Raw genomic sequence first — 27,410 nt, forward strand, 5'->3', positions numbered from 1 at the left:
GTAGAATTGATGGAACTTGTCCCAGCAGTCCAAGGCAGTTTGGGGGCAGTTGTACTGAGGGCATGGGCCATCTTGAGGAGGGTGCACATGGGTGCACAAGTTCACTTGGTGCACAAGGCAAGTTTGCGTAACGACGACCTTCGCACTACGTTCCCACAAGCAAATGCAGCACAACCGCTTCGCCACCGCTGATGGAAAGACAGACTTACTAAAGACACCTCGTGCGCATGCTGCACTGTGGGGAAGTCGTAGCCGAACGGGGGTCGATGGTTGTTCTGGCGTACAAGGTGTTGGAGGTAACGATGATGGTGTTAGGTGCAAGGAAGAAGTGTCAACTTGAACATCCTCGGGCATCGGTGCATCGGAGAATGGTACAGGAACGTCGTTGGTGAGGCTACAAGTCACCGCATTGGCAATGTGTTATCAACGAGTTTCAACGATTTTAAACCTGTTCCAGTCGGTGTCAAACATCATCTGAATCGCCAACTTCTGGTGAAAGTGCATGTGCGCGTCTCGTCGATTCTTTTCGTCGCACTTACACCACAGCACGTACACGTTCGAGATCGCGATGTCGACCAACGCCAAAGCAAGCTTTCGGTACCATTTCTTGAACGTCGACCCCTTCGCAATCGAAAAGCGCTCCCGCAAGTTGTCGTGTCTATCAACACCTTGCATGTACTTGTTGTACATTTGGACAATGCGCAGACACGGTTGCTTGCGCCGCTTACTACGGAACATAGTCGTAATTTAGTAACTCAAACTTTGGTAAACTGCGTGCATACTTCCCCACTCTGCGTAGTACGAATGTTTCCTCGCTTCCATCAGCCGTCGACAAGAAGTTGACTACGTTGCCATCCATCCACGACACAGCAACAATACCATGATCCGGGGCGTGTGACACTCGACTGTGGCCGCGTGGATGCAGTTGTACCTCGTTCTTTCCAAATAGTGCAAAGCGCGGATTGTGCGCGCGATTTGCGCGAACAGTTCCTCGGCAATACAGACCGATGGAAGACAACGTCATGCACAACTGGACAGAAGTGTACCAGTTGTCCATGTTCATGACGCGTTTTGAACCTATTCGTACTTCAGTGTACATCATCGGTGACATGTTGTACCTTTCCACTGTTTTGTGATGTCCAGCACATGCTGTCGTAGTGTGCTTGGACGTAACGATCCACGCGGGCGATTCGAGCCACCATCGCTGCCATTGCCGTCATTGCTGCCATCGCTATCCTGGCCCCCATCGTCGGCGTCGAAGTTTCCTGTTGCCTTGGAATGAATCTTGAAGGCATGCACGTACCACGACGTCGCACAAGCCGCCGTATACATTCGGAAGTGGTATTTGCCGAGGGGTTTCATCGGGTTGTACACAATCAAGGCCCTGGCGTGCGAGGACCGACACGGAATCGAGGCTTCGTCGACGGAGATCTCACGCCCAGCAGTCACGAACAACTTGAAACTTGCTTTGAGCAAGTTGATCAGGGGTCGCAAGCGCCACAAAGGATCCTCCTTGACCTCGACATCGTTGAACGTCACACAAGCCCGCAAGGCCTTGAATCGATCGATAGACATGACACTTCGAACAGACTTGCCATCTATGAGCATGTAGTACCATGAAATACACGAATAGAGTGCTCAACTTACCTGGCATCATGAAGGAAGTTGTGTTGGGGCTTTGCCAATACAATCGGTATTCACCAGCACGAACTACCCCCATGAGAACCAAGATACCCAAGAACTTCATCAATTCCTCGAGACGGAAGTCAGCTACGAAAGGTCTCCCCGCCACAAGTGCGCGCGTGCTCGCTTCCCTTTGCTTGTGAGCGTTCGCGTTTGTCTTGGCCAACACTGCGCCAAAAGTCCAATGGCATTACGGCAACGAAGCCTAAAATGTCATGAGTGCATCACATGTGTTGAGGTGTACCCTTCACTGGGTCCACGAACAAGTCTTCGTGTTGGGGTAATATGATAGTTTGGTCGTGCGACGCGGCATGGTTTGCGTGCACAAAGAGATCTGTTGGCCCTTGAACTTGAAGGCCCTGTTCCCATCGAACATTTTCCAGGCCTTCAACGTCCCGCACGTCAAGTACTTCGGCCTTCTTCCACGCGCGGTCCACGTATTCCTCCATGTCATCGTCTGAGCTGCTGTCAATAGCATCATTCGCCGACACGTCCTCGCAGCCGTCACCCTTCGCTTCTTCGTCGATGTTGGCGTCTTCGTTCAATGCCACCATATCCGAGAACGTCATGTCGTGGTCTTCGTGTTGGTACGCCGAGATGGACAAGTAGGTTCTTGATTTGCTCAGTGCCTGTGCAGCCTTGACGCGAGCGAAGTTTTCGATTCCTACATGTAACAATACGTGAACAGTGTTTTGAACACGTTCGTACCTCTGATCATGGTTGTCATGCTAATCCTTGGTTCGTGTCGAGCAAATCGCGTATCGACCCAGTTGATTGTGCTGATAGGGACCAAGTCTGTAACCGACTTCACTGCTTTCTGCTTCCTTCCACTTGCTTGGGCAGGAGCAGCCACCGCGATAGTCACCTTCTTCAGCTCCGTTGATCGAACTACAGCACGCAACCAAAACCCCGAGCATGGAGCATAGAATTTTGCGAGCTTTGCATCGCTGCCAACAATTTCTGGTTCTTCGAGAGGACGAAACGCAACATAGCGCATCTCCGTCGCTGCTTTGAACGTTGATGGTGTCGCAGGGGTAGCGGGGAGGGCTGCAACTCTCTGGCGAGACTCTTGGAGTGTCATGACCTTCATGGACGACTTAGGACGACTGGCCTTGGTACTGGCCTTGGTACTTGTCGCTTTGTTACTTGTTGCCTTGGTGCTTGCCGCCTTCGCGAACGCTGGTTTTTTCGTTGATATTGGATTGCGGACTGAAACCAACGCTGCCGGCTTCTCTGCCGCATCGCACTCCTCTTGGGGCTTCTTCTTTCTGGCTTCCACATCCAACGCTCGTTGCACGCAATAGTCGAGACAAGCTCGACTGCAAACCTACAATAATAATGTGCGAGGTGAATTGACGTTGGTACGCACTTACATATTCGTCCTTCAATGTTTTTCCTTCCTTGGACGCTAGCGCCATCGAGCACGATGGATGAACGTACTCGTGGCATCGATTTCGTATAGCCCGACATGACACCGGCAGCTCTTCTTCGTCACGCGTTGTCAAACCACACAGTGCACAAAGGTCAGGCGGTATACGCAGCATGTTTCGACTGAGGGAACAGACTCCAACAGAGGCGGACTTCACTGGAGTGTCCACTGTAGCTGCGTCTTCGAATGATAGCGGGCTTGGACACATCATCGAACCAAGCGAAGGAAATGATGTTGATGGAGTTGATTGTGGAGTCACAAAAAGTAACGAGCCCAATGACGGCAATGACCGATCGGAAAGCTGCGACAACATACCTGTTGCACGTTCGTGGCATTCAACACTGCATATCTAACACACTAAAATATAAATCAATGAAATGAACATGAAATGTTTACCTCGCGGCATTGAGGTGCTTCTTCCCATCCTTGCTGCATGGCCAGTTCGATTGCACAGAGGTGATGGATGTAGTTGTCGCAAAACCCACAATGGTTCGCTTGTCCAAAGTTGTCGTTACAGTGCACACATTCCTTCATGCCTCTTACAAAGCAGTTGCGACAGAGGTTCCTTGGACGATGGCGGCAGTCGTTGGTCGGCTGATCGCGGCAAGTTTGTTGGACAGTGGCAACAGTCGTTGGTGGGTTGGCGGCACGCGTTACTGGGCTGGAAGGTGTCGACGTTTCGCGGCAGTGTTGACGCTGTCTGACCTTTTCTTGAGGTTCCACTGGTGGAGCAAGGTGGCGGCTGCAGATTGTGGTATCTGCCGTTGTTGTCCTGTGGTGCAATCAACTCAGGATCAAAAGGTCCCCAGTCTGTACTACAGCGCAAATTTGCAAATGACATAAGGGGTTGCATGACATGTGTGAAGTGAAGCCTTGTGATAGGTTATTTGTTTAAAATTTCAAACGTCGACCAATAGCGCTTCGATGCGTGAGTGGTGGCTGTGTACTTGTTTTAGAGAGAATTGAGTACTGAAACAAGGAACATGGTCAGGTTGTAACACCCTCATGAATGAATCTTATTGGTCATTTCTTCTGCACTGTACAGGTATGGGAAGAATGTACCACTCCAATTTTATACAATTTACAAAATTATCCGGCACTTTTAGGCAAATACGAGGGCACGATTGGCTACCCTCTGTGCTAAATTTTATCACACAGCTTTTTTCAAGCGAAATATTTTGCAACTGGTTGCAAAGATGGGACAAGAAGCTAAGGAAGTTGAAGTTCTGTGTGATAAAATCTATCACACAGCATTTTTCATACTCTACCCAAGTGTATCCTTAAGTATACTTGACTTACACATCATCCCCGTCCGAGCAGGTTAAGACTATCTAGTGCTAGAATAGTGCACAGGCGCGGGTATATGCAATGATGCAGGACGCTTGTCTGAAGTTGTAGCTCAGGGCAGTACATCACAGTGTACTCCCCGCCGCCGCGCACCAAGCCTCCGATGATTGCCCTATGCCAAGGCATGGACGACGGGCGGCGAGCTCGGTCCTGACTGTACGTAAACCTCTGTTTGGCCGCCACGATACTTGACGGCCAGAGGGAGAATGTTGACTCAAGATCCTCAAACTTCGAAAGCAGCGGGCATTAGGACTACTGAGTCCCTATAGTCCATAGCGTTCGATGACTGTCGTTTCATAATGTCGCATGATATACAAATCCACATTCTACGCGCCCTCATGAGTCTCTCGTTGAATTGCGCGCAATGAAGCCATACTGGTTCGCACCGGCTAAGAACGTGAGAGGGAATAATAATGGATGGTGTTGGATTCGTGAGTCGGGATTTACTTTTCAGACTTGCTAAATCTGAATTCTTTAAACTTCCAACTTCAGACATCGCTAAAATCGAAGTACAAAGTATTAATATGTAAACTACAGTACTCACATTTCGCACTTGCTAAAAGTATGTACTTCAAAGTATTAGTCTCTTTTTTTTGAGACTTTGAGCAAGTGCGAAATAATGTTATCTTCACAATACTGTCCTCGTGATTCAGACGAACTTGTGACATCCCCGTGAGTATAAAAATGAATCCACTTCCCACTCTTGCCAGCTCAACCGGCACCAGCCCAACGTAAATTCAACCATCCGTATCGATAAGCATGGTGTTACAGTAGTGTAGTCGGGGCACCGCCAAGCTACTGTACCGCCAAGCTGCTGTACGTCGCACCCATCACGCTGCCAGTTCTCTGGTTGAAATTCAGCAAATGTACTGTACATGTATCAATGTACGTTTGCTGTAAGTTTGACTTCGGTTATGTATGAAACAACGTACAGCCATGTGTACGTACTTGTCACGTTTTGTAGTCAGGGCTGAACCTCGAAGAGGGAGATTCTGACATCAAATAATACAACTGAATAAATGCCACCGCTTGGTTTCGTTTCCATGTCATGGCCATGAAGTACGATTTTAGACGCACTAGAGTATGAAATCATTGTGTAATTTGCTTCCCCCGTTGAAAATCCTCGACCATGCCCCTTAGCGATATGCAATGCAAATACGCGTACAAGGAATGCTACAACGACCGCACCCAGAAGCGAGATGGGGGCCTCCATCGCCTGTGTGAAGCCCACCGCAACAAAGCAAATGCTTTACAAAAGACCTACGCGACCAAACGACGCAGGGAACTGCGAGCGCAGAAGCGCCACGTGGTCAGCTCCAAGCTGGGGACGATCCAGCCAATTCCAATTGCTTATCCCGGCGGTTTGGCGATCACTGCCAGCGTGGACAAGGACGACAAGCTGCGAACGCAACGACGTACGTTCGTTTATGCTGATTGGGACTACTTGTTCTTCGGCGACAACTGCGACATGGAGCTCATTGACAGCCAGTCGGACGTCGAAGCTTTCTCTGACGACGAAGTGGCCTACTTGAATGGCGTGCTGTAGCGACCCCATTATGGAGTAACAGTTGTAGCACGTCGTATTTATCAGCGAGTTGAGTGTGCTGCTTTTCGCTTGCTGATCATACCATCAGCAACTTTCATTCATCGAGTACCGGTCTCATGGACGCGCGAAGGAAAACTATTGCGGAAAGGGCATTCTTAGTATGCATGTATATTGATTGACGTTTATTCGCGTTTATCAGCAAGCTAAGGAATCTTTTGCGCCTACAGCTTGCGGACTTCGCATACGGAAAGGGCATTGTACCATACAGAAAGTTACATATTACCTGTGAGTACGAGGCACATTGCAAAGGTATCGTAAATTGGACGAGCCATATATGCGACGTAGGTGTCCGAATCAGAAACGAACGAACGATACATCACGTAAAGAGTTCTGACCATGCATTACGGCCCATATGTTATAGTAATCTGTAAGAGGTGGTCCATCAACACAATGCCGTGTCCAAACTTCCACGAGGGTAGGTGATACCCAAAAATACCCTGTCCGGCCAACCCAGTTCTTTGCCCTGATAAGACCGAACACAACTTACCGGGTAGTACTAGTACTAATATTCGCGCTACTCCATAATGGTACTTCCTGGGTTCAGTGCAGTTGTTAGCTATTGCTAACCACTAGGATGCACTTACAGTATGGTGTACGGTGAACCTTACAGTTAATCAACCCCTTTTGTGCTTTCCAATGCAAGTGTTTGCACACTACTGTACATACACTTTTCTTTGCAACTGAACCGGATAACCTAGCGGGTTAATCCGTTAAACCGATATGTGTCGGGAGCATCACTTTTTGATTCGCTAGAATTTCACATTCTGCCAATCAAAACTTCCGTTTCAGTCCATATTTGAAAAATGTACCGTAGTACTTTATATTCCTACGTAGTAATAGTAACGTGTGAAGCTACGTACTACTATTATACTATTATTATACTATGTAGAAAGTACTACACTGGACTAGTAGTAGTACTAACAGTAGTACTAGTACATTCACTGTGAGGCAGCTCCCTCCAAACCGGCCAATGTACTGTTGTGACTCATGGTGATAATTAGATCGATCAATTAAGCAAGTCGTACTACAGTACTTGTACAGTACCGGTACTGATCACCAGTCCTTGAGTTATCTGCGTGTAGACTTATTACGACATACTCCGGAGTACCGGTACGAGTTACTGTGTTAATATTCATAGTAGAGGCTTTGCAGCTAACTGTTACTATAAGTAACAGTACAGTAACTGTTAATTGTACATGTACTGCGTCCATTCAGCACGCAAAAGGTCGTAATACTGTACTATTAATAGTACTCCGTATTAGTATACTTCAAGTAGGTACTCCGGAGTATCAAAGAAAATACCGTAGTGTATGCAAGGGATTGCTCAACTTAACTCCGCTAACTGCACACAAGACCAATCAAGCTGGCCTTATTTACTCGCATTTATGATTAGGTTTTCGATTTCAAAACGTATTCATTCGAGGCGTTGTTCTGGTCTGTAATTCTATAGGACGTAGAAATGCATCAGTTTTTCACAGGTCTCAAACGTCATACCTATGACGCAATTGGAGGTACCGAAGGTACCTTAACGTTACTGGCGAAAGGTCGATGTCCGCTGTATATTTGCTACCACAGTAACTCAAAGGGGAGGGCGGAGGAATCGCTTTGAATATCAAGGCCTCAGGAGTACGTTATCGAGTTGGGCGAGGCGAGATATTGCTCCAAACACGGTTCGGCGTGGCACGGCGCCGCTATATGTACGATGATATGTACACACTTGCATGAATAAGTTTTCAGCATTCCAAGGCATTGAAGAACGTACTACTACATACTAAAGTACGTAGTACTATTGTTTGACATTGAATGTATGACGAGGAGGGTTGATATGCACTTTCAACCAAACAAACAACCAACCACCATGTCGGACACTTTGCAATCAATCGGCTCCGCCAAACCAAACAACAATCCAACGTACGATGAGTGACCCCCACGCGTGCAAGTATGCGTACAAGCCATGCAAAAACCTTCGTGTGGCCAAGAAAGATGGCGACCTTCATCGGCTGTGCGAGTTCCACCGCAACAAGGCCAATGCGGTCCAGAAGATATACGCCACACGGCGGCGACGGGAGCGCCGATCTGAGCGGCGGCAGGTCCTCATGCAGAAACTCCTAGGCACGATTGAGCCCGTCCCATTCGAAGCCGCGCAGGGACAACAAGTAGGCCAACAGAAGGCCAACACCGACCAACGTGACTTGCTGGAAGCCGAGCTGGCAGGATTGCTCGACGACGAAGAACAAGACAAGGTCGGTGACGATGGTGACGACCTTGACGGCGGAGAAGACCATAGCTCGTCGTCGTCTGCAGAGGAAGAAGACGTCGAGGACAACGAAGCAAGGCTGTTTGTTACGGAGGCTACAGACCCAATCAAAACAATACATATGTAAACTGTCAATCCAAATCGAAAGCTCAACACCACGGTACATATATCATTATTCGCATCATGGGGGTCGTATTGCGGCGGCTTGTTTTGGAACAAAGAGCACCATCATACTACGAAGTCAATCCAAGAGTCTGTGCGCAATATGCACTTGGAATTTTGATTGACTGATATGTGTACAATGGTGCCCCCACAATCCTTCATCGGAGTGATCCCCTACCTTGCCTTCTATCAGCTGTATGTACGGCCACATACATACAGGCATATATCCTTTGCATAACAACGAAACCACTACAGTACACTGGCGAAATTGTCCATGTGCACAACGTTTTAGACTGTGTCGCAGAATTATAGTCCGCATTTACGACCCCACGGTTGTTTCTGGCCCCGAGCAGAGGCCAGGGAGGTACAGTATCACAAGCGTGACTGAAATGCTCGGAAGATCTCGACCTTTGGCTTCGAGCGTTGGGGAGATCTTGTCCCCATGGAGTTCGGTGGTTGGTGGCAGTTGTACCCCTCCCCAGTTCCATAATACATGTACGCATGCAAAACAGTGGCACTCAAGTTGGTCGACCACCGTAAATACCACTGTTTTGCCATTCGTCGCGTCATCGTGGTGAGTTGTTGCGATAGTCGACAGGAATGCCAAATCGCATTGACAGGTTCCATCGCGAGGTCGAGTGAACCCCTCAACAAACAGCGAGCTTTGCTCCTTCAGCCCCTTGGTGTGTGATACTTTCCAGGTCATGTACGACGTGTGAGGTGTCAGGATTAGTCGAGTATTGTGTTTTCGCTTGGCCGATTTACAGTATATGTTGCTGACGTAAATACGTTTGCGACTGTTATGCGACGCAGTCATCAAACTATACCGCCAACAAATGGTGTCAAGTTTGTCGATTGATCAGTCATTCCTACATGTTATGCTATTTTAGGTACAGTACACCGGTAGTTTCTAATATATAATCGACTCACCTCGGTCTGTACCGCCTTGCTAGGAAAAAGTCTAACTGGATCGGGTAATGGTGTACATGTAGTACTTGTGTATTACTAGGTAGTATGTACGTACTGGTATGTAGTTCATTCGTAAAAACGATTTGCGATTCGGTAACGCTGTCATTCAGTCTTGCGAACGTGTAACGTGAACGTTAGGATTCAGTAATCTATTCTCTCTTTGCCACCAATTCGGTACAGTAACGTTATGGCATTCCATGCTTGGGATTCCTCGGTCGGCTGAATTCTGTACGAGAACTGTAAACTACCGGTAAGCTATGTACCTCGCTGTCTGAAGAAGTAGCGCATAAGATCTTTCGTCGACTGGGGCCATTGTCCCGCAGTGCCCTACCGTGTATTAGCAGTACTACATCGGTTTAGTACTACTATCAACAGCTAGTACTGCGGAGTACTAGTACCTTTGTTCACGTTGTGAATAATGCTAACTGAAAGTCGTGTTCGGCTTGTCTCTTTCGAACTTGGGACATTTGGCATGTATATCTTTGAGATACAGTATTACCATTGCAACTAAAGGGAACTTATCGGGGTAAATATATACAGTGTAAAACTTGCTGTTGCTATTATCTTGAATAAAGTATACGTATAGACATCAAGTGTCCCTGACGTGGCTGCGCTGGACTCACTGGCGTTCAGCAACGGTCACACAGTCCATTGGTTTCTCCGATCACCCTTGACAGTGGTATGCAAGAGGTGGTGCCTTTTCCGCCTGATTCCACTCACACCTTTCAAGTGTCTATTGCCATAACTGCTCGCCTAACGCGCTCAATATCTCACGACCACTATTTTATTGCTCCCGTCTTGCTTGCTCCTTCCAGTCTGCTTGCAGTCGACAGAGCATACAGTGTATGGTCCCTTCTACTTCAATTTATGGGTCTACAATGGCGAGATTGCCGAACGGTTCAGAACTCGAACAGTACATTTACACAATGTACTGTACGTACGATTCTCGGACAAATAAACAAGCCTTTCAACATTTTTCGTGTACGTACAACATACAAATGTACGGTTTGAAGTGTTGGTTTTCGCTTGTGAGGGTTTGTGCATTTTGCAATTTCCATCAGACATGATGAGTGAACAACCCCACCTGTGCAAATATGCGTACAAGCCGTGCACAAACCTTCGTGTAGTCAAGAAAGACGGGGACCTACATCGCCTTTGCGAGTTCCACCGTGACAAGGCCAATGCCATCCAAAAGATTTACGCCACACGACGGAGACGGGAGCGTCGAGCCGAGCGGCGACGCGTCCTCATGCAAAAGCTGCTGGGCAACATCGAGCCTGTGCCGTTTGATCCCCACAGTGTGCAAACCCCGAAGCGAAGAACCACCGACGACTATGATCAGGACGTTCTAGACGCGGAATTGGCAGGTTTATTCGACTGGGACGACAACCAAGTCAACACCATGATCGAAGACGATGGCGAGATGTCCTCGTCATCCTTATCATCAGACGAAAACAACGGAGCGTGCCCGCGGCAGGCAAGGCGGTAGCTTCGTAGACATACTACTATTATATATTTGAGCCACGTTAAGATTGAATGGCTCACGCAGCGTTGGACCCACCACGTACGTTTGAGTTTTATATAGCATGTACCAAAGCGCGTTGGCTTGTGGCCGTCGGATAGTTATAGAAAGCGCATATCATATAGACTGATTCAAGAATAGAGGCACAAGAGTTGTCGTGATGATGGCAGGTCCGGTCCAGCACTGTATAAAGTAGAAAAATCACCCCCCAATCGGTGACAATGGCATCGAATCTGTACTCCATCACCACGCAAGTCGGGGGGGGGGGACAAATCAGTGCTGTAGCATCCAGAAACGTAGACAAAGCAAAGACTCGTCCTTCATACTACATACATACTGTACCTTGTACTAGTACTACGTAGTACATCGGATCTTGTTTGCAAGGAATCACATTACTGCCCTATAATTGCATCTGAGTACGTCCCACAGTTTGGGCTCCTGTCGCATCATATTAGCGATACTGTAATGCAAAAAAAAGCCAGAGCAGTAACGACAACATCAGCACTTTGGACAAAGACATAATGACCATAACCATCCATTCCAATTGTTGCTGAACTGTGCATGGGCGGTGGGTTGTGGTCAGAACATGACGTTATCCAGGGCCCCCGTCATAGTCTGTACCAGTAGGGCAATATACTAGGACAAGCTATACTAGTCCCAGTATTAATAGTACTGTATACGTTTGATCAAACTACCAAACATCAGCACACGAAGAGTGAAGCATGCGTGTCCTCGCATCTTAAGGCCGATACCCTGGGCATGGACAATTAATTATTTGGGCAACTGCGATGCAACTTACCTGACTGTTCCTTGGACTTCACAAGTCAAAGCGGTACGGCATGTCTACGTTTCGATGGCCATCGATAGGTTCGATGACTGTGGCTGTACGCCCTCGAGTCTCCCTGCATCACTGCCGGACTCAAACTTCATTATCACTACCCAGTTGAGTATTCCATTGTTTGGGTGTCGCAGAGGTGGTGGCAATTCGGGGGAACGTGTAAAGTCCACTGACCATACTTGCGTCATCGAGTTTGACTGACCAGCAGACTTCCAAGCGAAACGTCCATACATTCTTGCAATGTTGGGGAACTTTAGGAAGGATTTGCATAAAAGTACGACAAAAACCCGAGCAAACCAACAGTGTCGACTTGAAGTGTGACGCTGCTGGACCTACGACACAAGCGTTGGCGAGCCTAGCGGGGCGAGAATTCAGGAAACTCACGTATGCAGCAGTAGTATGGTGTACTTGAGAGCGTACACTTGTGATGCAAAATGCAGCCCCATTCCTTCATTGTTCAAAGTGAATCAACAAATGAACGACTCGGAGGTGTGCAAATACGCGTACAAGCCGTGCACAAACCCCCGAGTGGCCAAGAAAGACGGTGACCTCCATCGATTGTGCGAATTTCACCGGGACAAGGCCAACGCCGTGCAAAAGATCTATGCGACACGACGGCGACAGGAGCGGCGATCTGAAAGGCAAGTCAATCTCGTGCAAAAACTGCTGGGCACCATCGAGCCTGTGCCGTTCGAACACGGCCAACAAGCACATGTCCTGTTGACCGCCACGGAGCGGGAGATGCTGGAAGTCGAATTGGCAGGGTTGCTTGACGAGGACAGGGACATCATGATCGGGACCCTTGACGAGCAATCCCCATCGTTGTGTTCGTGGTCAGATGCCGACAGTGACGACTTGCAATGGCCGCGACAGTTGAAAAAGTAATAAAGTCCATCGAACTACACTGTACGCCGTACGGTCCAAGCCAACTTATCTTGCTGCGGAGGTTTAATGTAGAGTACAAAAGTGTTCGGGAAATTCGAGCTGGCCAATTTATTGGTGGCCGATCTGGGGGGCGGTCGATAGTCTCGGCAACACGCAAAACAACTCGTTACGAGAGATGGATGATGTACTGGGGGGATAAAGTACATCTTCAGTTGTTCCTTAGCGTGGGGCAAAGTTAGTTTACAGCTCCACTTTCTATGCTTCCAAAAGCCCAAATTTGAGACAGTCTTGCACACCTCTTTACAGTTAATGCTTCAGAAAGCCCATGTTTGAGTCAGATTTGCACACGTCAATAGAGACGTACGTTGGTTCTTGATCCATTGGACAACTGCTGCTGACGGGGGAAGTGCCGCCGATTTTATTGTATCCAAGCGTGTCTCCGTTGTGGCCTTTCGAATTCAAATGTCATTCTATGACTTTGTTGAGTGTGACCTCGCTTTCTCGTAACTGTCTGGATAAATCAAGGACGAGCCAACGAGTGTTTCGAAATCGAATCCATTCGCGTTTATTGAGGTGAATACATGCTTTCAAACAGGACCCACACACCCCATCGCCAACATGAAACTCGTAACCCCGAGCACGAGGGGGAGTCACGAACGCGTGGAAATGGCCAACCGAAGCTTATTCGTGAACTCCTTTTCGTTGGAGCTAAATTTGACACACAATATGTCAATTATCAACTGCCTGAGATACCAAGAACCATGTAACAACTTTAGATGGCAATTCGTAGCCTCCATCCATTCGCCTTCATATGCTGCCGCGATTTCAGTGCTAAGCCGCTACAAAACTGACCCACAACAAATTCAGCGTTCGTGGAACCAACGCTTCCAGTTATCTGTGCCAAGTTGTGTGCTCGGGACGTCGAAAGGTTGCCCCGGAGCTGCGGCACCGTTGCCAAGCACCAGCCGTCGTCCTCTTTGACGATCGCGTATAAGGTCGTAGGCTGGGCCAGCATGAGGAAACACACAACCATCTTTGGCTGCGAGCGAGTGCCGAATCTTCCCTTTATTCACAACGAGCACCATCGATCATTGCGCGGAACTGCCTTGGACACCATCGACGAGGAAGCCCCGTCTAAATGCGAAACATCCATCCAGCACAAGCTCTCCTGGCGCACGCCCTCTGTGAGCATCACGTTTCGCTACCGGTAGACAAACGCGGGACGAGATATATGTTTCTGCCGACCCTGAAGTCGACTTAGTAATTAAGTCCTGGTTTATGGATTGACGAACGCGACTACTGCACTGTCGCTGAATTACATCCCCGCATGCTCTAGAAAAATCAAAGTGATGCTGAATAAAGGGCTGGATTGGATGCCTAAAGTCGTGGAGATATTTCAGTTACGAACTACCTTAAGGTTAACTTTTTGGGTAACTACAACTACTGACTTCCTCACAATACTTCGATGTCGTTTGGCCCCTTGGTATTCATCCGCACATACTTCGCACAAAAAGTACCGGTTTGTCCCCCCCCCAGAGGTTTTGTTGTTGCAGCTAATTTCAACTGTGACGAATGTTCAACTTGGATTGAGATTCCGTGCCGGTACACTGTACTGTACATACAGCATGGGCTCACCTATCCATCACGTTCACCCTTAGAGGGGGAACTTCCGTACACGTTCTTACATTTCACTGTGTCGTGAGCTGAAGCTCCATCCCCCCTTCATCGCGGCCAACATGAACGCTGCTTTCTACCCTGCTTGACAACCTCGTTGACATGTGACAGTCGCATCCGGATACTGGGCTTCTTGCCTTTTTGAAACTTCAACTCGTAGTGTCAGTGCTGTCTATTTTGAGTGGACCAATCACCGGTCTTTATATCGTATTATTTTAATACCTGGAAGATTGTATGACAATTAAATACCTGCAGTATCCCCGCACTTCCAAGCAAAGCAGGGGACGTGGTAGCCAGCACACGACGTCGTGACCACCAAGCCCGACCGACGACCTCCACACCGTGTATGATGATCGCACAGCAGCATCCATCGAGCCAAACACTACCGCTAAGGAGATCCGAACCATTCTTACCTCCGTCTCCGCTCCATGAACCCCCAACAGAACGGTCGTGGTCGACGGATGCACGCTTCACCCTCGATCACTCGCAGTCGCTGACCACCGCCAGCACGACCCCGTCCACGGCTGACCGACAACGCACCAGAGCGCTTTCAGATAAGCGACTCCTCTACAGGAAATGGCGCACGGGTTCACACCGCGGCGCGTCGTTGTCTATCATTGAGACGACTCTGGACGACGAGAATTCCACGATCACCCCACGCCGCGCTCCGTCGTCGGCTGCGTCTCTGTCTATGATTCCGATCCACACGTCGCCGTTGTACTCGGCGGACGCACAGCTGCTGTCGCCTTCGAACGATCATCAAATTCACGGCCACACGGCTATTGCCGCCGCCACGACCCTTACCCTGCCGCCACCGTCCTCTGCACCCAACAACACCCTCCTCTCCGCCACGACACACAAGGACGAACTTGACCGCCGCGCCCGCGTCCTCTCCAAGTTGTTCCTCCAAGAAGAAGAAGACCAGTTTCCCAAGTCGTCGACGGTTGAAGCGCTCAGCGGATCCGTTGGCAAGCAAGTGTCGTCGACGCAGTACGTTGAAATGAAAAAGTCCCGGTCCCACCAAGGGCTGTCGGATTTAGAGCGGGCGACGACTGTAAACCCTCCCAAGGTACGCCGCTTTTCCTGTTCGTAGATGTATACATAGCCAGCCAACTAGGTAGCCACCAAAGCAACAAGTCGGTGATTTGTCGTTGGTGGTGGTTGGGTTTATATGTCCGTGCGTGGATGCTAATCGAATTGTCGTGCACGTATACACACACTATCCTAGTTGTCGGCGTCCGGGGTCCAGCGAGGACTGAAAGACTCTGTGATGCACGACATGTGTCATGCAGTGGTCAAGCAAATGGTTGGCGATGCCATCTCGTCGTCTGCTGCACCCGGTGCAGACGGTGGCAACCGTCCCAGTAGTGCTGCACCCCCCCACCACCCAGCCACCAACCACTTGTACGCTCCCGTCTTGGCGTCCGTCCAGGTATATATATATACCAACCCCCTTTGGCCTACTCCAACATAAAACTTCACTTTGCCCTTTCGACTACCCCCCTTGTATCTTGCACCTACTGCTACTAGTACTACTACTTGTCCTTTACCTTGTTGGCGAAATGTCCCACCTAACTTGATCTTAAGTTGATACATATATATAAATACACATACATAGACCCACTTCAAGCAACTTCCTGCGCGGTATGCCTTGTCCGTGGACCCAGACGACGTGCCCATGCACATGCGCTTACTGGCCAATCAAAAGCGCCGCCCCGATGACATTTACCTGCACGCGCACCTATTAAAACACGACGACGGCAGCATCAACGCCACGTGCTGCGAAGTGGTGCTCGTGGCCCAAGACCGCGACTCGCTCCTCGATGCAATCACGAGGGGACTATCCAGCTTGAAGGGCAGCATCCAGGACGCCGACGTGATGACTACTAAAGATGGCGTTACGCTCGACCGGTTCGTGGTCAAGGGATCGTTTGTCCCCCCCGAACGGCTGGCCGAGCTGCGCCGACGGATCCTCGAAAACCTCGCGCGAAGTACCCTCGCGGCAGAGCACAGCGACAAGGCGCGCCAACCAACCCCCCCCCCAGCCCCCCCCCCGACCTCCCCCGACCTCGACCCGCACTCGGCCCTCCGTCTCTCGCTCAACACAACTACCATCAAACCCGAATGGCGACTAGACTTTTCCGAGCTCGTGTTGAGGTATATCATCATCATGGCCGATATATATATATATATTGTTGTGTGTGTATTCAAACGGGAGCGAATGTGTATCTACCGACGACACTACCAAATATAAAGAAGAATTTAGCCCATCCGATTCCAGGAAATCATCTGGTCGACCAATCAACAGCTAATTAGTGTGTGACTTCAATTAGTGTGACTGGCATTTCCGCTGACCGTTTTTTGCATATAAAATTCCAAACAAACATGGACGATGGATTTGGCAAAAATCAGTTCAAAAGTCCAAATTTTGGCTAAAAGGACAATACTTCGATCTCTCGTGTGACCCTAGTGCTCGTCGTCGACAAGAGTGAGAATAATAATAACTCAATTGCTTTTGATAATATATGGTTGTTGCTTGAACGAAAATGTCACAACCGTAAATGTCATATCTTTGCATTATGGACTTCAATCGGAAAAAAGTATTTTTAAACATCATATCGTGTAATAACTGATTGAAGATTCGATTGAATTATATGAATATAATTATATATTTTACATTGCATGGTGCCGATCGCAACGACATCGTTATACGGTAGATGCCTTGTTACCTATATATATGTATACCCCAGAGGAACACCATCATCATGACGATATATATATATATATATATGCAGTGATTGGACTGAATCTTTAAAGGACGACGGGGGGGTGATTCTTCCTCCACAAGTGTAGTGTACGACGAGAGAACGCTCGCTATATATATATATATATCAAGGGATACATGCTTCTGCTATATCTTCTGAACTGTGATACATTTTGCAGCTGCTGCTTTGGACGATTGCTTTGACCCCATGGGGGGATGTGTGTAGGGAAGCAGTGGGCACGGGTCGGTCTGGGCAGACGTACGCTGGCTCTTGGCGGGGGACGCGGGTGGCTGTGAAAGTGATCAACGTTTCCCACCACAACCATAGCGTGAGCGAGGAGATTCTGCAGGAATTCCACCGCGAAGTGGCCGTCGTGAGTCGGTTGCGCCACCCGAACATTGTCTTGTTCCTAGGCGCGTCGATTGAACCACCCAAGTACTGCCTTGGTAAGGAATGACTCGAGTTGCGCTAGCTAGCTAGCTACCCTTTGGGGGATTATTACTTGTTTACCGATGGACTAATTTGGACGGATGTGGCTGCAGAGTGATTGGTATTTGGATGGTATTTTAAATAGTGTGTGTCGTGGATGGGTGTACATAGGGTTTCGGGGTTATAGCTTATACGCCTCGTACCATTGGAACGGCGATGTATCCTCTCGTGTATGTTTTAGTTTGTTTTGCTTTTTGCTTTACAGTCTTGCGTGATATATATATATATATATCATGATGGTTTTTTTTAATGGATTGCTTGCTTTGAATAATATATATTTATTATACATTATTATTAATATATGTATACACTAACGATATTCTATCCATGTAGTGTTTGAATACATGGAAAATGGCGCCCTCACAGACCTCATTCGACGCCGTCGCACTCCCATCGACTTTTTTCGCGTTGCCCGTGAAATCGCCATGGTAAATATATATATATATATATATATATATATAAAGGAATATATACATTTATCTAAAATAACGTATCTAAAATAATATATATAATATTCATGCCACTTGATATGCATGCGACCGAGTCGACTGTAAACCTGGTGTGTATGTATATATGTAGTGGACATATGGAAAATGCAATTTCAAATGAAAATATAATCAATCGACCATATATTCATTGTTTTTGTATATAGGGCATGAACTACTTGCATTTGTGCAACATTATGCACCGAGACCTCAAATCGGCCAACGTACTTCTGGATGTGTTTGGCACGGTCAAGATCTCCGACTTTGGCTTGAGTTGCGTGCTGGAGGCGGGCACATCGTCGGATCTGACCGCAGAGACGGGTACATATCGGTGGATGGCGCCCGAAGTGATTGGCCACGAGCCGTACTCGGCCAAGGCGGACGTGTACAGTTTTGGGGTCATTTTGTGGGAAATGATCGGCAAGGACCAGCCGTTCAAGGGCATGACGCCGATCCAGGCGGCGTTCGCGGTCGCCCGCCAGAGCCTCCGTCCGGCTTTTCCAGATGTGACGCCCTCGTGTCTACGGACCCTCGTGAACCGATGCTGGCACCAGAACCCGGCGGACCGGCCGACATTTGCCGCGATTCTAGACATGTTGCCAGGAGTCCGAGCGCAGATGCGCAAGTTGGAGTTTCACCAGCTCAATTTTGTGTTTACGTGACGATATGATTAATATACGTACACGGTAATATTTAACATTGCACGCCACCAAGTGAGTATTATTGTGTGGTCGTTCATGTAGGGGACTTGAATATCAAGGGTAGTGAAAGTCTATCTTTGCATTCACAGGAATAAATACAGTAGTGCGCCGCCCCTACGTATGGGCACGGTTGCGTGGCAATTTTTGGGTTCCAAATTGCTATTATAATAGTATCTCTTAAAGAGGAGAATTAATATAGTTCGTAGGAATTGAAATCATGTCGAAATTCGTATTGGTGGTGATGAAAAATGAACTAAAAGAGTGAAAATATCCATAGGCTGAAGACAGTTCCGAGCCACTTGATTTTATCCAATTACCTCTCAAATTCAAAAGTAGTTGCAGGTGATTGGTTGAAATTTTCCGAGTGATTGTCTTCCACCAATCATACGAAACCAAGTTGTCATATATTATACGTATATCTATCTCCCACTGTCTATAACATTCATCTAATCAGTACATTATCACTGTTTTAAGCTTATTCAATGTATTGAATACATCTGGGCCAAACGGTTGGGCTCATTGGTTGAAATGCACAGTTAGCGCACTTTGATTGGCTAGATCATTCTAAACTCTTTCGGAAGGGGGAACGACGATAATTAGATTGAAGACTGCATTATTTTACCTGCAACTTTAAATCTAAAATTCTTTGATTCTCATGTGAGGTTTTCTGAATTTCACACTGTACTTGGCAAGTGAACCAACCAACCTCACATGAAAATCGCGGAATTTTTAGCGCACAAGTGGCTGCTAAGTACGTAAAATACAGCAATTCGACCGTTAGGTTGAGGGAAACCGTAGTAGGTTTGGGTACTACCCCATAGTCTGCGTATAAATTGCATGTGTACAGGTAGTGTGGACTACAGAGTCGAGTACCGTAGGGGGCGCGAGGGGTTGCAACACGATGGGATATATATATATGTCCATACTTCCGATATATGGTCAAAAGAGTGAAAAAAACTACAGGATGGATGGCTGTGAGAAGACTGTAACTCAAGACCGCAGCTTGAGCCCCGTGAGCAACGGGTGGCCATAACACACGAGGTCGTCTAGGGCCTGGCCTTGCAGAAACAAACTCGAGATCTGCGTGCATCCGTACAGCCCCAGACGCGTCAAGTTGGGGCACGACACGGTCAGATGTCCGACGTCGTTGTCTCGGATATGTCGACAGAATGAAATGTCCAAATGTTTCAATGACGTGGCACAATGGGTCGCCAGCAGCACCATCGACTTGCCCGTGAGCAGCTACAGTAGTATATGACATATCCAATCCATGAATATATATGGAAAGTCACATGGAACATCATTTGAAATATATTAAACAACGTGTAAAATATACCGGCTGTGGAATGACATATACCGGACAATACTCGAAATATACTGCAACGACGTAGGGTCTAGACGAAATATATCGAATGTTGGGCGAACATAACGCACAAGGCGTGAATCAGTTGTGCGTCGGACGAAATATACCGGAAATAACCTGAACTTAAACGGAAAATGGTGTAGTATATCACATATCGAATCAATAAATATTCGATGGGAAATGGTGTAAACACACGGCAGGTTCAATGGCTGTGATTGGTTGTATATAGGTCGCTAAGAATGAATACGATTGGTAGAATATAGGTGGCTAAGATAATACACGGAAATACAACACAATTACGAATGTACCCGGTTATTTAGCATAAGTATGATGATAATATAATTATTTACGGAATTCTCACTATACAATGTCGCATGTCCACCGTGAAAAAACAAATACAAGTGGTGTGCTTCATGACAATATCTCACATTCTCTTCACAAGAATGATTGAGAGGATGCGAACAACCATGCGCATGTGATACAGTGCAATGATAAGATGAGGTTGGTAAGGATATATATATGTATATATATATACGTACAGGAATACTGGAGATTTCGAGTCGCTCTAAATGACCAGCACAACTCACGACGAGGTCTTCGATTCCCTTGTCCGTGATGTTGGTGCATCGTCTCAAGTTCACGCGTTGCAGCGTTAAGTTGGATGCGCGGACCTACAATATAAAGTGTTTAATATTATCGTCAAGCTCAACTTCGTAAATATATAAATATATTGTCCATTCGGTTCGAATTTTGGAGTGATCGAAGGAGAATTAAATCGATCGACCAATCAAAACCGAGAAGCCCAATCAAACTGGCCAATCAAATCCTCTCTTCAACCATCCAAAACATCAATTACTAAATAAATGTAACTTACTTTAAAATCAGTGCGACACTAGACGTTCTTATATACACCATTTACAGTCACTATATGACATCGATCTATGGATTGCGTGAATCAGGTCACAAAAACCAAAAGTATGGCTGAAAGCACAATATATATATATATATATGTATAAGCACAATATATGTATAAGCACAATATATATATATATATATATATATATATGTATTGTGCTTCAGCCATACTTTTGGTTTATGTCCCAACGAAAGCACAATATATATTTATATATATAAGCACAATTCATATATACTAGTATATATATATATATATAAGCACAATACATACATATATATATATATATATGTATTGTGCTTTCGTTGGGACGACTTTTGATGTACATACATATATATATCAAATATATACAGACGACTTTTGATATATATATCAAAAGTCGTCCCAACTATGCAAAGGGATTCATGATGATGGTGTACTGTGTACTCGTAGTCGTCAGGACATCACACACACACAAAATGGTTCCCATACGTTTGCATCAAAAACATTGCCAGAAATTATCCACACTATATTCAGTGCATACAGTACATACATACCGTGGCCAAGGTGTCGTCGGTGAGCAAGAGAACGTCGGCAACATCGAGGCTAATGAGACGAGGACAAGCTTGCAGAGCAACTTGCACGCCCACGTCCGTAAGTCGGGAACACCGCGCGACACTCAATTCCTCCACGAGGGTATCGGTGGCGTCGGCAAACAAGAGCTCCAGCAGCCGATCCGTGGCCTTGTCCAGCTGCACAAGCGATAGCTTGCGCAACGACGTGGTCACAAGCTGCCTGAGCGGCACAAAGTCTTGGTCAACCAACTGCGGACACTCGGCCAGACTCAGCGTATGCAGGTGTGTCCACCCTTGGATGTATGAGATGGACGTCGCGGTGATGCGCTGGTTGCTGCTCAGCTCAAACGTTTCCAGAGTCGGAGAGCATTTGGCTTGCAAGTACTGGATACCCCGGTCCGACAGTCGGTAGCATCCGTCGAGACGGAGGTCTTCGACTGTCGATAGCGCCGTGCTACGTAACGGCATATGATCATATGTATATCGTCGATCTGGATCAACCACAAGTGCCATGTGCTCACTTTATTCGTTGCAAACATATGGATATATATATATATATACTTGACGTTGAGCGATGTACCCCAGGCAATCATATCAAACGTGTACTAGTTAGTATATCGTTGTATCAATCAATACAAGCTCAAAAATACAGTAGGATACAATTGGGGAATATTTATTTGTACATACAATGTTAAATACAATTACAGGGTGCAAAAAATGGCACGACGACCAACACGGTAGTCTTAAAATATACTCCTAGTACCTTCTATCGATACTCAAATGCCAATAATAATGTGAATTTGCAAAAAGATCACGTGGTTTTCTAGTCCATGTTGACTCACGCTGGAATTTCTGATTGGCTGAATATGTATATGTAAGAGCCAATCAGATCCACTCAAAATTGGATTAGCCAATAGCATCGATTCGTGATTCGATTCGGCGGCACAATATCGATGTGGAAAATTGGCCGAATCCACAATATATATATATATATATATACCCCAACCAACCAAGACGAGAACATCACCATCACTCCATGTTTCAAGCCTCAAACCTAACGACAGATACAGTCTTTGGAGGTGGCAACAACGTACGATAGGTTTTCCAGCACTCTGTCTGAAATGCACCGCCCGCTCATGCCTAGCTTGAGCGAGGCAAACTTGGTCGACATGTGGAGCTCTTTCTCCACCGTTTGTGCGGTCAGCAATGCTTGAACTAATGAGTTTTCATCGAGCATGGAGCAGTCGGGGATGTCGATTTCCATCACGCCGGGGTAGACAAAGAACGGCAGGACTAGTACGTGGTGAGCGCTAGTATTACTAGGAGACGTACCTGCACTGTCGAGACGGCGGCGTTGTGCCACCAACGTGGCGATCCGACCACGGGCCTCGACCAACGAACGTTCGCCGAGGTATTCGTGGCCCAAGTCGTGAAAGTGGTGGATGTGCTTGGCGATCGTGTCGCACACGAGGTCGCGCAAGGACGGGATGTCTTGGGTCTTGATCAGGGCGCGCAACGGATACCGCGGCTCCCACGGCGTGACCGCGTCGTCCGCGTCGGCGTCTTTGTTGTCGAGTTCCTCTTGCCGCTTGGCTTGCGCCGCCGATCGGCCCTTCTGCAACACGGCCCCGGTGTGAAACATTCCTGGCCATTCCTCCTTGGCCGGTGCCACAGCTGGTGTAATGTCCTCGGCTTCGACACCCGCTGTGTCGCCTCGAGCAAAGTACGACGCGCGGTCCGCCGTCACGGCGCCACGACCGCGCGCTACACCTCCGGTGCCTCCTTCATCCTGTCGGGGTCGTTGCGCAGGTCTCTCTTCCTTGGACTCTTCTTCCTTGCCCTCATCTTCGTTCTTCCGACGCACGCGCTTCATTCCCACGCCCAAACCGCCAATGCTGGCCACAATTACGAGGATCGCAGAAGTCCGCGAACGGCAAACTCATGCAATTCCCGGTTGATTCTGTGATTGGTTCAAATATTATCCGGATAAACGAGAATCGCATTTTTGAGAAAAGAAGCACATTTTCGCGATGAACCGGATAAATAGTCATCCGAACAGTTCGCGCTGGGATCCTTTGATATGGGAGGAATGCCAGCTAGTATGGACGAGTCCGGCGGTGCGCATGTGTATTTGAGCTCGGCTGCCGTTCGAGAGCGCAACATGGGTACTGCTTCGTGGTGGCACGATGAGGCGCACGACTGTGTCATCTCCCTTCGGCCCATCCTCGACGCGGAAGGATCGTCCACGGACAAGCTCGGACTCTGTGTGGACATGCTGCCTGGTGCGTCACATGGTAGCGCTTCACCGATTGCTGCAACCACCCACTCGTCGCATGGATCGTTCTCCCACGGCGCATCCTTCGTTGACGTCAAGCTATCGATTGATTGCCAGTTCTTTGCCGTGCAACGCAACGACATCGAGGTTGACGTGTGGGCCACCGCTACTTCCGACGATGATGCAAGCATTTCACTCCGGTACAGCGTCATGTGCAAGCGGACTTCGCGTCTTCTTGGCCTCTACTGGAACGCCAAGGTGAGCATGCCTACCGACCGTACTTACTCTCCTGGGCATGAATGACATGCCACCACAACAGGACATCGACGCCAGTGCCGGCAGTACAAAAGTACCGTCTCAATACCTGACCTTGGTGACCACTGGTGGCTTGGAGGTATTCAAACTTACCTCGTCCAAGGTACGCAGTCTGTCTTCTCGACCACACAACACCTCACCTTCTGCATATCATACTGTGCTCCTTAAACATCCATCTTCCCGTCGTCGACCATAATCGTAGTGCAAGTTCCATCGCGTGCTTGCGTACTCCACCCACTTGTTCTGGTGGCACCCCCAGCAACACGTCGTCGTGCTAGCCACAGGTTCCAAGGCCACGGAGCTCCGCCCGTTCTTTGTCGATGGCGGCAACCTCGCCAAGATCTCCAAGGTTGTCGTGAGTGCGCCCTTGTTAACTACAGCCCAAGTCGGACTTGCATATCTCTACTCGACGCTCTACTTGGTCTACTCGTCCACATCGAACCAGCAATTGCTGCTCTACCGCGTCCATCCATCGGTCGACACAGTGTGCGTGAGGGCGCTGCGAGTAGGATTTCCCGACCCTGTCGCCTTGTCAGTTGTGGACAATCTGCTCGTTGTACACAGTGCCACGTATGGCGTGTCGAGTTTCTATGACGTGGCACTCGCAGATGCCGATCCGTTTTTACATCCGTTGCCGTTGCACATGCCCATGCCAACAAATAACACTACCACCTGCGACAAGGTGGAGACGGCGTTCATGTCGCCCCATTTTGCCCTTGCTTCCCGACCAACAAACGATGATGACATGACAAGAGTGCTTTTTCACGCCATTCGCTTGAACTTGCATGCGATCGCCGCGTGTGCGACAGCGAGTGCGCGCCCGATGCTGTCGGTGGCCCGCTTCCTCTTGCGCCGCCGAGGGGGGACGGCCCATGGTGATGTTGGCGGCGACGATAAGGATGTGAAGGAAGCGCTGTTTGCGTCGTTCCGCACGCGGCTCCATGAAGGGCGATGGCCCGAAGCAGACTTTCGCGCATGTGTGCACATGCTGCATCACCACGAAGCAACGGACGCGATGAAAATGCAATCAAATATATTGCCAATCTCCAAGGCAATGGCATCAGCCACGACGTCGGCACATCTGTTGATGCACGTTTCCCAACACGACTGGTTTGTGTATTTTTGGCAACCCCTTCAACATGTACGAACATGAGTGGGATAATAATCCGTGGTCATTGTTTAGTGGTAGAAATCCAGAGTGATATTGTAGCCAATCAGCGACAAGTCATGTTTGATTGACCAATGGGAGAGATTGGTGCGTGGTTCGATAGATTCGATGAATGAACGGGGCCGGAAATATTCATTGTGCACTGAATCTACAATTGTATATTAATTGATTTGGGATTCTATGGATATATGCACGTTTAAGATTTGCATGACGCAGCTTTACCGACAAATACAGTATACGGTCGTCTCGTTGCTGGTCTGTCGAGACTTGTGCGTTTGCATGTTTTATATATATATATATTGTTGAATGTGGTGCCTTAGTGCCAATGCTGTGGCTTTGGTTTTCGTGAGACAACACAACTCTTGGCATATGTGTGACATGGTTGTAGGTCCTACCTCCGCCTCGCCTGAGCATGTTCCTTGTCATCTTCCTTGACAGCCTGCGGCAACATGCATTTACCGTCAGCTCCGACTTGTACGTGGTGCATCGTGCCGATAGATATGCGGTTGTGTTCTAGGGCTTTCGTTGCCCTGTACTTTTCGTGTTTTAGAGCTGATTTATGTATTATCTGTAGACTAGTGCTGTACATTCAATCCATGGCCACGCAACATCGTTGTGCAGAATTGGTGGCGTTCCCCATGGACGATTCGGTAGAAGTTGCGCATGAATTGGAGCTCCACGTACGTCGACATGGAAATTGCATCTCTTTCCCCAAGATTATTGAAGTGGTAACGAATTTTCGGACCTACTTTAATTGACCAACCCGATTACGATTCGCTCTGATTGGTCAATCTGAAAATGCTTATCGCTGATTGGCTACATGATTATTACTCCGTGTTTTCTGCGGAATCGGAAAAAGCCTCATGACATTTTTTTGCGGCAATGCAATGTTTGGGATATACATATATATATATTCAGAATCTATCGATTCAAAACAATGTCGTTTGGATGATAATGGTATTGTTCGAGACATGCGATCGTTTTTTTCCAGTGAAAACGTATGGCATTTGTTGTTATTTGTTGTTATTTGTTGATTTTGTGATATTTGCTGTGGGTAGGAAGGAGTCGTCCCTGCAATGCATCAAGTCGCGATGGACATGTACCATCGTTTGGGGGCTGTGGACGACCTCGTGCGACTGTTTTTGCGGGATGGCCATGTATGTAGTACTAGTACTGTACAACCTGATGGAATCATTGATATATGATATATATATGTAGGTGACGCTCGCCCTGCGGTTAACACTACGATACGCGTCGAGCAAAAAGCACATCTCGCATTCCCCCAAGTGGTTTTTCGATCAAGTGGTTGCAGTCGCCACCAAAGGTACAGTATACGTAAAGCCAGATTCGGTACTCTTTTTGGTTCGAAAGAGCAATGTCGTACCTTTTATCCGTAAAGGATATAAATAGATATGTGTCCAAGGCAACGTCGTCACATGTTGTTTCGTAGGTACAACCACCCCCCCCACCATCGACATGCCCCTTGACACCAACAACCATCACATCAACCCACATTTGGTCTTAAATGGACCAGCTGCGTCCACGCCATCACCGGACGCTGTCACATGTGACCAAAGCAACGTACAAGCAAGACAGTATTTGTATGCGCTGTACGTGTTTCTGTGCACGTTTGCCCCGGCAGCGCTGGTGCGAGACGACCGAGGCCGGTCCCAGTTGAGCTACGAGTGCACGTTCCCCGAGCACTTGTGTACTCCATCTGATAAGGAGTTGCAGATCAATGGCAGTAGCAACGACGACGACCCAAGTGTGCACTTTCGACGACTGTTTGGGTTTTCCGACAACGGCCATGGGACATAATATATCGTGCATCTATGTCTATAAATTACAAGTAGAACTTACCACGCGAAGGTATTATTGTCAAATCGATTCGAAACTGAAGCAGTATCGAATATCCTAAGAGAATGGATTGAAGAACCGCCTAAGCCAATCAAACCACACCCTGTCTAGTTTCTGCCAATCCAAACCCCTCCGCATTGGGCACAACCACAT

The 27,410-nt window shown here is 47.9% G+C and overlaps 7 protein-coding genes across 9 annotated transcripts; 5 read left to right on the forward strand and 2 right to left on the reverse strand.

The window, feature by feature from the left end:
- Nucleotides 1-423: 423 nt before the first annotated feature.
- H257_13711 (hypothetical protein) lies at nt 424-3,646 on the reverse strand (the record flags this gene model as incomplete). Its single annotated transcript, XM_009841339.1, has 7 exons — nt 424-727; nt 783-1,077; nt 1,119-1,598; nt 1,648-1,851; nt 1,928-2,347; nt 2,392-3,010; nt 3,509-3,646. 7 exons carry the CDS (start codon nt 3,644-3,646, stop codon nt 424-426), a joined length of 2,460 nt encoding a protein of 819 aa, XP_009839641.1.
- A 1,841-nt stretch (nt 3,647-5,487) lies between these two features.
- Nucleotides 5,488-6,053, forward strand: H257_13712 (hypothetical protein). Its single transcript, XM_009841340.1, has one exon. The coding sequence runs from the start codon at nt 5,589-5,591 to the stop codon at nt 6,003-6,005; it is 417 nt and encodes a 138-aa protein (XP_009839642.1). The 5' UTR covers nt 5,488-5,588; the 3' UTR covers nt 6,006-6,053.
- A 1,928-nt stretch (nt 6,054-7,981) lies between these two features.
- On the forward strand, nt 7,982-8,449 carry H257_13713 (hypothetical protein; the record flags this gene model as incomplete). The annotated part of the gene is made up of 1 exon (XM_009841341.1): nt 7,982-8,449. The coding sequence occupies one exon, from the start codon at nt 7,982-7,984 to the stop codon at nt 8,447-8,449; it is 468 nt and encodes a 155-aa protein (XP_009839643.1).
- A 2,062-nt stretch (nt 8,450-10,511) lies between these two features.
- Nucleotides 10,512-11,015, forward strand: H257_13714 (hypothetical protein). Its single transcript, XM_009841342.1, has one exon. It carries the CDS (start codon nt 10,517-10,519, stop codon nt 10,940-10,942), a length of 426 nt encoding a protein of 141 aa, XP_009839644.1. The 5' UTR covers nt 10,512-10,516; the 3' UTR covers nt 10,943-11,015.
- A 1,109-nt stretch (nt 11,016-12,124) lies between these two features.
- On the forward strand, nt 12,125-18,828 carry H257_13715 (TKL protein kinase). Its single transcript, XM_009841343.1, has 8 exons — nt 12,125-12,694; nt 13,627-13,905; nt 14,628-15,441; nt 15,601-15,804; nt 15,991-16,529; nt 17,363-17,583; nt 17,960-18,054; nt 18,279-18,828. The coding sequence occupies exons 1-8, from the start codon at nt 12,213-12,215 to the stop codon at nt 18,771-18,773; spliced, it is 3,129 nt and encodes a 1,042-aa protein (XP_009839645.1). The 5' UTR covers nt 12,125-12,212; the 3' UTR covers nt 18,774-18,828.
- An 875-nt stretch (nt 18,829-19,703) lies between these two features.
- Nucleotides 19,704-23,575, reverse strand: H257_13716 (hypothetical protein). The gene is made up of 5 exons (XM_009841344.1): nt 22,975-23,575; nt 22,737-22,935; nt 21,625-22,096; nt 20,715-20,846; nt 19,704-20,054 (listed from the first exon to the last, which is right to left on the reverse strand). Exons 1-5 carry the CDS (start codon nt 23,513-23,515, stop codon nt 19,803-19,805), a joined length of 1,596 nt encoding a protein of 531 aa, XP_009839646.1. The 5' UTR covers nt 23,516-23,575; the 3' UTR covers nt 19,704-19,802.
- A 127-nt stretch (nt 23,576-23,702) lies between these two features.
- H257_13717 (hypothetical protein) lies at nt 23,703-27,325 on the forward strand. 3 transcript variants are annotated; one of them, XM_009841345.1, is made up of 8 exons: nt 23,703-24,175; nt 24,237-24,335; nt 24,435-25,373; nt 25,789-25,874; nt 25,975-26,080; nt 26,459-26,557; nt 26,619-26,724; nt 26,851-27,325. In XM_009841345.1, exons 1-8 carry the CDS (start codon nt 23,723-23,725, stop codon nt 27,216-27,218), a joined length of 2,256 nt encoding a protein of 751 aa, XP_009839647.1. In that variant the 5' UTR covers nt 23,703-23,722; the 3' UTR covers nt 27,219-27,325. The 3 variants fall into 3 exon arrangements, with proteins under 3 accessions (XP_009839647.1, XP_009839649.1, XP_009839648.1); XM_009841347.1 differs by having other exon boundaries at nt 26,935-27,325; XM_009841346.1 differs by lacking the exons at nt 26,459-26,557; nt 26,619-26,724; nt 26,851-27,325 and having other exon boundaries at nt 25,975-26,231.
- Nucleotides 27,326-27,410: the final 85 nt, after the last annotated feature.

Source organism: Aphanomyces astaci (genome assembly GCF_000520075.1).
Source record: "Aphanomyces astaci strain APO3 unplaced genomic scaffold supercont1.50, whole genome shotgun sequence".
Lineage (NCBI taxonomy): Eukaryota > Oomycota > Saprolegniomycetes > Saprolegniales > Verrucalvaceae > Aphanomyces > Aphanomyces astaci.

Coding starts and splice junctions, on each gene's coding strand:
- H257_13712 (XM_009841340.1), top strand. CDS start 5,589: ATGCCCCTTAGCGATATGCAATGCAAATACGCGTACAAGGAATGCTAC.
- H257_13714 (XM_009841342.1), top strand. CDS start 10,517: ATGATGAGTGAACAACCCCACCTGTGCAAATATGCGTACAAGCCGTGC.
- H257_13715 (XM_009841343.1), top strand. CDS start 12,213: ATGGTGTACTTGAGAGCGTACACTTGTGATGCAAAATGCAGCCCCATT. Junction 12,695..13,626: donor TGGCCGCGACAGTTGAAAAA/GTAATAAAGTCC, acceptor GGACGTCGAAAG/GTTGCCCCGGAGCTGCGGCA. Junction 15,805..15,990: donor CCGTCTTGGCGTCCGTCCAG/GTATATATATAT, acceptor ACACATACATAG/ACCCACTTCAAGCAACTTCC.
- H257_13716 (XM_009841344.1), bottom strand. CDS start 23,515: ATGAAGCGCGTGCGTCGGAAGAACGAAGATGAGGGCAAGGAAGAAGAG. Junction 22,936..22,974: donor CCGCCGTCTCGACAGTGCAG/GTACGTCTCCTA, acceptor ACCACGTACTAG/TCCTGCCGTTCTTTGTCTAC. Junction 20,847..21,624: donor CCGACGACACCTTGGCCACG/GTATGTATGTAC, acceptor TTTATATTGTAG/GTCCGCGCATCCAACTTAAC.
- H257_13717 (XM_009841345.1), top strand. CDS start 23,723: ATGGGAGGAATGCCAGCTAGTATGGACGAGTCCGGCGGTGCGCATGTG. Junction 24,176..24,236: donor GCCTCTACTGGAACGCCAAG/GTGAGCATGCCT, acceptor CCACCACAACAG/GACATCGACGCCAGTGCCGG. Junction 26,081..26,458: donor CGCATGAATTGGAGCTCCAC/GTACGTCGACAT, acceptor TGCTGTGGGTAG/GAAGGAGTCGTCCCTGCAAT.